Genomic DNA, 11,854 nt, shown 5'->3' on the forward strand with positions numbered 1-11,854 from the left:
TTCATGTACTCTCACTTCAGGTACTCTCTCACTTCAGGTACTCTCTCCCTTCAGGTACTCTCACTTCAGGTACTCTCTCACTTCAGGTACTCTCTCACTTCCGGTACTCTCACTTCAGGTACTCTCTCACTTCAGGTACTCTCTCACTTCAGGTACTCTCACTTCTGGTACTCTCTCACACCAGGTACTCTCACTTCAGGTACTCTCTCACACCATGTACTCTCTATTCAGGTACTCTCTCCCTTCAGGTACTCTCACTTCAGGTACTCTCTCACTTCAGGTACTCTCACTTCTGGTACTCTCTCTATTCAGGTACTCTCTCACTTCAGGTACTTTCTCACTTCAGGTACTCTCTCACACCAGGTACTCTCACTTCAGGTACTCTCTCACTTCATGTGCTCTCTCACTTCATGTGCTCTCTCACTTCATGTACTCTCTCACTTCAGGTACTCTCCCTTCAGGTACTCTCTCACTTCAGGTACTCTCCCTTCAGGTACTCTCTCTATCCAGGTACTCTCTCTCTCTTCAGGTACTCTCTCACTTCAGGTACTCTCACTTCAGGTACTCTCTCACTTCAGGTACTCTCTCTATTCAGGTACTCTCTCACTTCAGGTACTCTCTCCCTTCGGGTACTCTCTCACTTCAGGTACTCTCTCACTTCATGTACTCTCTCACTTCAGGTGCTCTCTCACTTCAGGTACTCTCACTTCATGTACTCTCACTTCATGTACTCTCTCACTTCAGGTGCTCTCTCACTTCATGTACTCTCTCACTTCATGTACTCTCTCACTTCATGTACTTTCTCACTTCAGGTACTCTCTCACTTCATGTACTCTCTCACTTCATGTACTTTCTCACTTCAGGTACTCTCTCACTTCATGTACTCTCTCACTTCAAGTACTCTCTCACTTCAGGTACTCTCTCACTTCATGTACTCTCTCACTTCATGTACTTTCTCACTTCATGTACTTTCTCACTTCATGTACTCTCTCACTTCAAGTACTCTCTCACTTCAAGTACTCTCTCACTTCAGGTACTCTCTCAGGGGGCGAGCTGTAGCTCAGGGGGATGAGTGGTCGTCCCGCAACCACAAGGCAGCCGGCTCGATCCCCAGTTCCCTCATAGCTCACATGTCGAAGCGTCCCTGAGCAAGACACCCAACCCCCAGCTGCTCCCCGGGCACCCCCCAGGGCCGCCCACCGCCCCCCATCCAGGGATGGGCCAAATGCAGAGAAGAATCTCCCCAAGGGGATTAATAAAGGATACTTTCTTTCTTCTTCTTCTCTCACTTCAGGTACTCTCACTTCAGGTACTCTCTCACTTCATGTGCTCTCTCACTTCAGGTACTCTCTCCCTTCAGGTACTCTCCCTTCAGGTACTCTCTCTCTCTTCAGGTACTCTCTCACTTCAGGTACTCTCCCTTCAGGTACTCTCTCCCTTCAGGTACTCTCACTTCAGGTACTCTCTCCCTTCGGGTACTCTCTCACTTCAGGTACTCTCTCACTTCATGTACTCTCTCACTTCAGGTACTCTCACTTCATGTACTCTCTCACTTCATGTACTTTCTCACTTCAGGTACTCTCTCACTTTATGTACTCTCTCACTTCAGGTGCTCTCTCACTTCAGGTACTCTCTCACTTCATATACTCTCTCACTTCATGTACTTTCTCACTTCAGGTACTCTCTCACTTCATGTACTCTCTCACTTCATGTACTTTCTCACTTCAGGTACTCTCTCACTTCATGTACTCTCTCACTTCAAGTACTCTCTCACTTCAGGTACTCTCTCAGGGGGCGAGCTGTAGCTCAGGGGGATGAGTGGTCGTCCCGCAACCACAAGGCAGCCGGCTCGATCCCCAGTTCCCTCATAGCTCACATGTCGAAGCGTCCCTGAGCAAGACACCCAACCCCCAGCTGCTCCCCGGGCACCCCCCAGGGCCGCCCACCGCCCCCCATCCAGGGATGGGCCAAATGCAGAGAAGAATCTCCCCAAGGGGATTAATAAAGGATACTTTCTTTCTTCTTCTTCTCTCACTTCAGGTACTCTCTCCCTTTGGGTACTCTCTCATGTCAGGTACTCTCTCACTTCAGGTACTCTCTCTATTCATGTACTCTCTCACTTCATGTACTCTCTCACTTCAGGTACTCTCTCACTCCAGGTACTCTATTAATTTGAAATGGAGGCCATTCCTGTCAGCATGGCAAGTGTGTAATAATAATAATAATGTATTACCGTCGGTATGAAGACTAAAGCTCTAGTGTATGACCCTAACACTAGTGATGAGATATTGTAAACACGGTAGCGGTGTCCTAGTGTGCCTAAGTGTAACAATTAGCGCAGTGTGTGAGTGACCAGCAGCGCTCAGAGGTCGGGGTCCCCCCCCCTGAGGGTGTTGAACTCTTCAGGGGCCGAGTACTTGTCAGCACCCTGACCAGCTGACTGGCGGAATCCCGCCGCAATCTCATCGAAGCTCAGGCCTTTAGTCTCTGGAACCTTGAAGTAGGTGAAGATGAAGAAGCCGAGCAGCAGGACGGTGAAGATGATGAAGACGTACGGGCCGCAGACTTGCTGCGGGACATCAAAAGCAAACATAATTTCTTTTAAATTATGGGCACAAGCTCTATTTATGGACTGAAGATGAATGAAATATGGCAATATCACTTGAATAGAAGCTGTCTTACCTCAACATACGGGAAGCCCATCCCCACCAAGAAGTTGGCCGTCCAATTGGAGAAGCCAGCCACGGCAAAGGCAGCAGGCCGGGGCCCCTGGCTGAAGAGCTCAGCCACGATGAACCAGGGGATGGGGCCGGGGCCAATCTCAAAAAAGGCTACAAAACTGAAGATGGCCACAATGCTGATGTAGGACATCCATTTGAGCTGGTCCTGAGGAACACAGGACACCTCACAGTCTACCATTCACTTCCTTTTAAAAGCCTAATGGATTAAGTCAAGATGATGTCAAACACTTACCAACAGCGCCATGGCAACAGTTAGAAAAGCTGCTGAAACAGCCATTCCCATCAAACCAGTGAGCTGGAGGGGTCTCCTGCCCACACGCTCCACCACAAACAACTGCACATAAGGAAGGAATGTGACTTACTACTGAATGAAAGCATAAGGTTCTGGAGGTGAACACGTGAGGCTGTGTTGGTTCGGGGTTCATCACTTACAGAAACCCCAGTGAAGGCAGTGTTGACCACTCCTGCTCCAATGGTGGCATAGACAGGCTGGGACACACCGGCCCGCTCAAAGATCCCAGTGGAGTAGTAGAAGACCTGCACATGAGGACATTGCACAGCAACAGTTACTCTACATTTGCTACACAACCCTTCTCCCGATGCTCCTCAGCCGTTTCTTGCCTACTGTTTAACAGCTGCTCTACAATGAAGGAGCAGTAGTTCTACTCTGAGCTCCTCTCCTGACCCAGACGCCTACAAAGAAAACGCATTTTGGCCTTTTTATGCACCATCTCTTCATTCACCTTCAGCCTCAGCTCATGTTCAGGCCTTCATATTAAACCCATTAACATGTTGGACAAAATGGTTAAAATGTTAAAGTGATGGATTTCTGACATAATGCCACGCAGAGCCTCACCAAAGTAAAACAACTAATAATGATAAAATAAAATAAATATTTCTCTACTGATCTTTACTATAAATGTAATTTCCGTATGATTCCAATCATTCCAAGCATTTTTATAAACAAAATTGCAGAATTTGTGCATATCCTGTTCAAACAGAGAGGAGGCAGCGAGGAGCTGTGCCTCAGTACAGGTAGTATGTATCTGGTGGAGGGGCAGTGAAGCCCTGGGTTAAGTCTTCCTCCAGAGGAAGAAATGACTCTACATGACCCCTAAAACATATTCTTCTGTGTGATGTATACAGTCACTAACTGTTCCCGCATTAGATTGTAGCATTTGTGACTCACAGCGTTGATTCCAGACAGCTGCTGTGAGAGCTGCATCATGATGGCCACAAAGATAGGCTGGCGGTACATAGGGGAGCGGAACAGCTCCAGGATGGTCACGGTCTTCTCTCTCATCATCTTCTGGCTCTCCTCCTTCATCTCCTGCATGTCCTCAGTCACATCGTCAGTGCCCCGCAGCTTCACTAAGACTGGAAGACAACAGCTCAAGTTACAGTAAGTCAGCCTGAGAGGGATTCATGAAGCTGCCACACACATGCTGCAGGACGGGGTATCACCAAGTGTGTGTGTGTGTGTGTGCGTCTCACTGCTGCGGGCCTTGCTCTCCTCGTTGCAGTTGATGAGCAGGTACCGGGGGCTCTCGGGGCAGAGCGGCAGCAGGACACACTGCACCACGGCCGGCAGCAGAGTGAAGGCCAGCAGGAGAGGCCATAGGGAGGCATTCCCCAGGATGGATTCAATCCCGAAGATCTGCAAAGAAGTATTTCATCATTTATATTTGAATGACATTGTGTTACAATAAGCGCAAACATATGTATCATATATAGATGTGTTAAAAATTCCACATACAAAGAATAATGTTCACACGTGTGTGTATGATGTACACACAAATATTTATTGTTTTAAACCCACAAATATATGAAGTATTTGTAGTTTTCTTCAAAAGCACATTTGGATGAACCTGCATTTACAAAATGCTTTACATGTGTGAAGCTAAAGGGAATCAGAGATATGACTTAATGTGATCTCATCTGCCCTGGCTGGATTAGAACAGGAGAAGAGAAGGAGCGCTCCGAGGTTAACCTCAACCTGCCGTCTGGTCTCAGCTCTAAGAGGAGCAGAGAGGTGGGACTCACATGTGGAGATTAATGGATTAATGTGTTTACTCTGACTATCAGCATCATCACATTGGCACGATGACAATGTGGTGGCTCGGCCCTACTGACATTTATACCTTAATCCCATTATGGCTGGATTATTGTGTGTATGTCAACATCTAGTCAACATCCCTAAATTGACCAAGATGCTACTTCCTGTATTGTCGGGACCAGAGAAGCAGGTATTCATGTCTCCAACAGATTTAGATTAGAGACTCAAACTCAAAATGTCCTCCATTTCAATTGTGGATCAACTCTGTGTAATGCACCGTTCCCCAGAACTAACTGTAGCGAGTCAAAGTCCCCATTGTGCTGAAAACAATCTCTCTCTTTCTTTCACACTGGTGGTTCATGACTGTGATATGTACATTATACAGAAGATCATTCTTCTGCCCCTGCTGGTTTGTATTTGTCATGCTCCCAGTGTGTAGAGGCCTTAAACCTGCTGGAGGTGGGACATAAAGAGGCCAATCATAGTTCATGAGTTGCAGGAAGGATCTCACCTGTGCCATGAGAATACCGATCACTACACCCAGTTGATGCAGAGTTCCTAATGCTCCACGGAGAGATGTGGGGGATATTTCCTCAACATACATGGGCACAAAGCCGGTGCTGAGGCCGGAGTAGACACCCACTATGAAACGTCCAATGATGAGCATCTCAAAGGATGCGGCCAGCTTGGACAAGCCCATAAACGCAGCAGCAATAAAGGCGAGCACGTTGGCCATGAGCATGGAGTTCTTCCTTTAGAGATAATAAGAGTTGTTTGTTATTTCAAGGGCCAGGTGATATTGACAAAGTTGTACGGTCATAGGAGGAGTCGTACCTGCCGAAGCGGTTGACGAAGAGGCCGACAGAGAAGGAGCCGCACATTCCTCCCACAGAGAAGATGGCCACAGAGAGCGACCACAGACCTGTTAACGTGCTCTGAGAGATCGGCTCTGAGAACCTGCTGCTCCACGTCTCATTGTAGAAGCTCTCAATGATCTAAAACATAAAACAACACCCAATGAGTCAGATGAATAATACACCTGCTTGTCTCACCTTTTGTTAAATGGCTCTCAACAATGTGGATCAGTCACTTGGTCCATCACGTTAATATCTTTTGCTCAGATTGAAATGTCTCACGAACTATGGGATGGATTGCTGCGACATTTGGTACAGACATGGTCCCCAGAGGATGAACCCTTCTAACTTTGTAAATCCTTATACTTTTCCTCTAGCCCCACCTACAGGTCAGATTTATAACAGTCTCACAAGTTTGTTCAAGTAAAAGACTAAATACTTTCATAGCGCTAATTTGCAACTGCTTTCCAAACTAAGATGGTTAACATTATACCTGCTAAAAACTCCCATGTAAACATTGTCATTGTGAGCAAGTTAGCATAGCATTTAGCTCACTGTGCCAAAGCCTCACAGAGCCACTCATATCAGCTGTAGACTATTAGTCTTGTTCCTTGTCCAGATGGAGCACATACACATACAGATTGCGTGTGATTACATTATACTGTATGCTGTCATCCCTAACTTCACTAAACTCTCACATCACCCGATGCAACCATGCACTACTGAATCACATGGGGCCAACCACTTCCTGACCCATTAGCTAAACCCATTCCCCCCTTTAATGGTTAGGTCTTACTATAATACTGATGCTTTGTTCAGGGCAACTGTCCTAAGTCAATGTGCATCGTAGCGTAGATTAATAACAATAACATAAAGGCAGCATACATATTATTAAAAATAAAATGTACGAGTAAGAAAATAGGAAATTCGGTGGAGGAACATCAACCCACTATGCATCATTATACATTATTTGTTTCACAATGTTGTCATAATAACCTCTAGGGGTCACATGAGTTTAGATAGTCCACCTGCAAGCACGAGATAACCTGGTGCTTGCAGGTGGACTACCTAACCTTGAGCTCCTTAATCCTTCATGCTGCCAACAAACGTATACTTTATCTCATTAACCTGTTCCTTGTCTTTTCCGATATCTGTCAAACCACCTTCAGACAACAAGAACCACAAGTTCACCCTGTTTTCCTCTGTGTGTGAACTGGGCGACATAAAGTGTGCATTTCTCTTGCCTCAGTGGCACCACACAAAATAATAAAAAGTTAGAGATGGATCTTTTCAGTCAAGGTGAACTAAATGGAGACGGTCTACATAAGCATGTAATGCAAAGCTAAGCAATTTAACTCCCGTTTTGACAAAATCATGAACATGTAACCCTAAGCTAACTAAATGCTAAGTGCTCCATAAGTAATTTATACCAACTCCATCTTAAGAAAGCTAGATAGCTTCTGGCAAGCAAATCCATTGATGCTAATAAAGTAATATCATCCTCACATACAACATAACCATTGCCCAGTGTCATTACACATGAATACAGCTAATCCTCCTTTGTAGTCCTTATGATTAAGTACGGTACATGATCTCCTGACAAATGAGACAATAATTAGCATTAGCTAGCTAGCACACCCCGTCGCTGGCAGACTACTTCACCGGAGCTCCCGGCTAAGTAGTGTACAAGCGTTGGGAGTGAACAGTACGTGATAACTAACAGCCAGAACCCGCTGCGCATTGAGAAAGTAGAGAAGAAGTACGAGTTGCCGTTTCTTTTAGCCAATCAAAGCAGCCACGGCTGCAATCCAACTCTACTGGACCAAATGAGTTCTCTAAAAAAATGTGGAGATGGGGAAGGCAGTGAAGGTACCACATGAATTCTGCTTTTACCAAAACACCTGAGTATCATGAGTGCAGATGTTATTGTTTACACTGCACATTTCTTTATATTATTTTTATATTCTCATACATTCTTTATATATATTTCTATACTTTCTTTATATTTCTTGTCTAGTTTCCCTCCTATCTGACTCATCCCTCACACGACTACAGTAAATATGACTACAGTAAATACGACTACAGTAAATATGAGTACAGTAAATACGACTACAGTAAATATGAGTACAGTAAATATGACTACAGTAAATACAACTACAGTAAATATGACTACAGTAAATACTCACATTCTGAGGAGCGTTGATGACACCAGTGTTGTAGCCAAACTGGAGGGAGCCAATCACAGCTGTCCCCACAGCCATCATCAGCTGGGGTGTCACCTGTTGTTGTGACACAAAGACACAGGTAAAAGTCTGTGTTTCACAAGACAACTTGCACATGTACCACATGTCGTACATGTGGTACATGTGGTACATTTCTCCAAGTTTCAATGCTTCGGTTTAAACAAGACTGTTTCACTTTCTTACAGCACGGCCTGCAGAAGCAGAGGCTTGAGATCCCAGAAGAACTGCCCTGAGTGAAAGGCTGATATACTGGACTGTAAGAACACAGAGCATATATAAATAATTAGTATAACCTAAAAGTTGATTTTGAATTGTGTATTATGATTTAATAACCAAAAATCCAACGTGATTTAACAGGCTTGCTCTGAAAAATGTTAAATGTGATAAAGCCACACTATTTCTGTTCTACGTACTGTTCAATATGAAGATAGCAGAGAGCATAACATATATGTTATTAAGATGTGTTCCATTCATGCTCACATTAGGTTTTAGAAGTGTGTGAATTGGGAGGGGGGGCAATCTAATTATGTTTGAAAATGTAAATATGTTTGACTCTCTAGCTCTAAGTACATCTTCTGTGTATGATATCTGTGAAGAGGAGTGCCGGTGTAGAACAGGGAGATTTGAAAAGGAGTTTGAAAGCCTCTATTAATCTTCAGCAGGAACAACATACTGAAGTTAAGGTTTGTGATGAATCTGCAAAAAATCACTACGAAACTACCAGCACATTGTGGCCCTTCCCATGCATACAGTTCATTACATTACATTACATGCATACAGTTCATTACAATACATTACATTACATGCATACATGTAATGTAAAGACAGCGCTCAGAGTAGTTTACCACCAGCAGTAAATCTACAACTAAACTCAAATGATCAATTAGACCCATGCTGAGTGGATTGAGAGAGAGGTGAAAGCAGGTGAATGCCACACAGTTAGCTGTGTCGCATTACTGAAAACATGCACACAGATACTGTCTCCCAAATCTATCTATCTATCAAGTACACTACTCCACCGTAATGAACTACCAGTGTTACATTCTGATATCTCAGAAGAAGTAATGCAACCATACAACACTGACGGCTGCCATTGATCGCTTATCAAATTTGAAATCCAGAGCATTAATGTAGCAGCAGACATGCAAATACATAGAGTAGTACTACCTGAGCAGAGAATGAAGTAACTCTGTGTGTGTGTGTGTGTGTGTGTGTGTGTGTGTGTGTGTGTGTGTGTGTGTGTGTGTGTGTGTGTGTGTGTGTGTGTTTTCAGAGCTACCTGATTCCCTCACTATGACTTTATATATACTATATTGGTTACCTGCCACACACAACCTAAGAAAGTGGAGGACCTCCATTGTTAGCACTATTCATGCCTCTCTACACAACTAGTCAGTTTACAACACCAATGTAGCCCACTGATGACGCTGCAGTTACCTGGCCGCTGCACTCCATCCCGGCTGCTTGGATCACTCACAAAGCACTTAGAAATATCCGGATCGATAATCCGTCAGGTCAGTATATTCTATTTTCTACTAAAACAAGTCATCATGATGCTGTCTGCAAAATCATTTAGTCCAACATCGATGTAAACAAATCTTTGTCAGTTCTGCCTCCATTCACCTGCCGCCTTAAGTAGCTTAATGACGTCATCACTAAGTGGATTTTAATGAGCTGCCGTGCCTCCGGTGAACCACGGCTCTGATTGGCTGAGAGGAAATCACAGTAATAATATTAACAGATTCGTAATCCTAGTGTAAAAGAGAAAATTGAATTCAAAGTGTGCACAGTAGTATTTTAGTTTAGGTGTAAGAATATTTCAGCACGGCACTGCAGCAGGAGAGATTAGCTTTCTCAGTCAATATATCATATTCATATAAATAATTATATGTCATAATTATATTTCATATAATATATATATATATAGAGAGAGAGAAACAGACATACAGAGAGACAGAGAGATCAATAGATAGATAGATAGATAGATAGATAGATAGATAGATAGATAGATAGATAGATAGATAGATAGATAGACATGAACATAAATTCAGCCATTGTCTTACAGTATGTTCTACAAACTATAGTTTAACCCATAGTTCGTGTTGAAGTGTCCTTGAGCAAGACACTGAACCCTCAATTGCTCCTTAATTACTAAGGAAGGTTAGAGTGCAGAGAAATGTAAATTGTGGGACTAATAAAGGATTTTAAAAAAGAAACATCAAATGGATTACACTAGGTGAGTAGAGTCGCTCTGGGTGGTTTTATGCAAGTGGACACAAGCTCTTCCGCTGCTTACAGTGTCCCTAGCTAGTCTCTGAAAACCTAAACAATGGAGGAAAGAAGCTAAACATCTCTGTAGAGCTATGGGGAACCGCAGAGTCACGATAACAGACCCGTTTCACACATATCCATAAAATGCAAACCTTTTTTGTGTATTGTGTATTGGGTATCCTTAACAATTCTGCAATTGTATTCTTTTTGGTTTGTATTCTCCAAAAAGTGCAATTTTCAGATAGGAGGTTTTGCTCTTCGGCCATCAATAGTCATTTGATTAAGTAATACAATGTTGTGCTTGCTCTGATAAAAACAAACCTGCAACCTTGGAACAGAGAGGACCGATTAGTAATCAGAATCCATCATCTTCTTGAATGTAAACATTTAGAGAACATCATTCAGATATACAGGATATTTCATTTAGTTGTTTTCTTCAAGAAGAATGGAGTGTATTTGGCTTTGTTAGCAGAGGAAAATTAGGAGTGGAGGAATTTCAACAAGAGTCATTCAGGATTTGGGGCCTGTGTTTTTTTAAACAGTTAACATAGTGTGGTTATACTAGAGAATATTAAACGTTGCTGAAATATTTCATATTTTACCATGATTTATTCATTCCAGTGGTCACTCCGTGTGTGTGTGTGTGTGTGTGTGTGTGTGTGTGTGTGCGTGCGCGTGCATGAGTCCCTCATGCTGCACCAGGTGAGAGGCTAATCCTCTGAGCACGGTAGCTATAAATAGCTCCACTCAGTGGAGTCAGTGGAGACGGTCTCACTGATGCCAACATGCTTGACATTTGACCTAATGTTGTGCCACTTATGAACACAAGTTATGCAGCATGGTGTCTTTATCCTAAATATACTGGACCTTATAAAATAGTTTTTTTTACAATTGAATAATTACATTTGCATGTGAATCTGTTTGTTTCTGTGCCTGAAATATAACTAACGAGGTAAATAGAATGGAATATGTTATGACCCCTGCAGTACCTGCATGGACCATCAGAGGTCCACAGCCACCAGGTTGAGAAGCATGGCTGTAACCATAGAGAGACGCTGCATGTCAGCCAATGAAAGATATGCCACTTTAGTTGGTGATATCTCTTCCTTCCTTAGCCAGGTTATAGCTGCATGGATCCATGGCAATATTGGTCAGTTGGTCTACTACTCTGGTCAAGACGGAATATCTCAATAACTATGAGACATTCCTTTTCGACAGACATTCATGGTTCCCAGAGGAGGAATCCTTTTGGCTCTGACGAGCCCCTCACATTTCCTTTAACACCACCATGCGGTGACATTTGTGGCTTTAAGAGAACTATTGAATGGATTGCCAGAGGAGCTAAAACATTAGAAAAGTCTTCAGTACCGTTCTTGGTTCTTCTTTCAATGAAGACATACTTTTGTCTCCACTTCTGACGACAAACCAGCAAAACGTCTCAGCTCAATTCAGCAGCATGAGTTGAACCACAGGATGTCCTTATTAATCTCTTAATGTATGTCTGTCCATCAATCGGGAGAGGGATCCCTCCTCGCTTGCTTTTCCATTCTTTCTCTGTTCAAAGTGTTTTGGGGGGGACTTGAGGCTCTAAGATTGTTAGAGCAGCCAGAGCTCTACACACACACACACACACACACACACACACACACACACACACACACACAGACACAGACACACACACACACACAC

The 11,854-nt window shown here is 43.5% G+C and overlaps 1 protein-coding gene across 1 annotated transcript; it reads right to left on the bottom strand.

The window, feature by feature from the left end:
- Positions 1-2,362: 2,362 nt before the first annotated feature.
- LOC306744056 (solute carrier family 2, facilitated glucose transporter member 1-like) lies at positions 2,363-9,349 on the bottom strand (the record flags this gene model as incomplete). Its single annotated transcript, XM_079226627.1, has 10 exons — positions 2,363-2,569; positions 2,683-2,886; positions 2,974-3,075; positions 3,174-3,278; positions 3,931-4,118; positions 4,236-4,398; positions 5,309-5,549; positions 5,632-5,792; positions 7,838-7,930; positions 9,332-9,349. The coding sequence occupies 10 exons, from the start codon at positions 9,347-9,349 to the stop codon at positions 2,363-2,365; spliced, it is 1,482 nt and encodes a 493-aa protein (XP_079082753.1).
- Positions 9,350-11,854: the final 2,505 nt, after the last annotated feature.

The sequence above is a fragment of the Taurulus bubalis genome (genome assembly GCF_910589615.1).
Source record: "Taurulus bubalis genome assembly, chromosome: 11".
NCBI lineage: Eukaryota > Metazoa > Chordata > Actinopteri > Perciformes > Cottidae > Taurulus > Taurulus bubalis.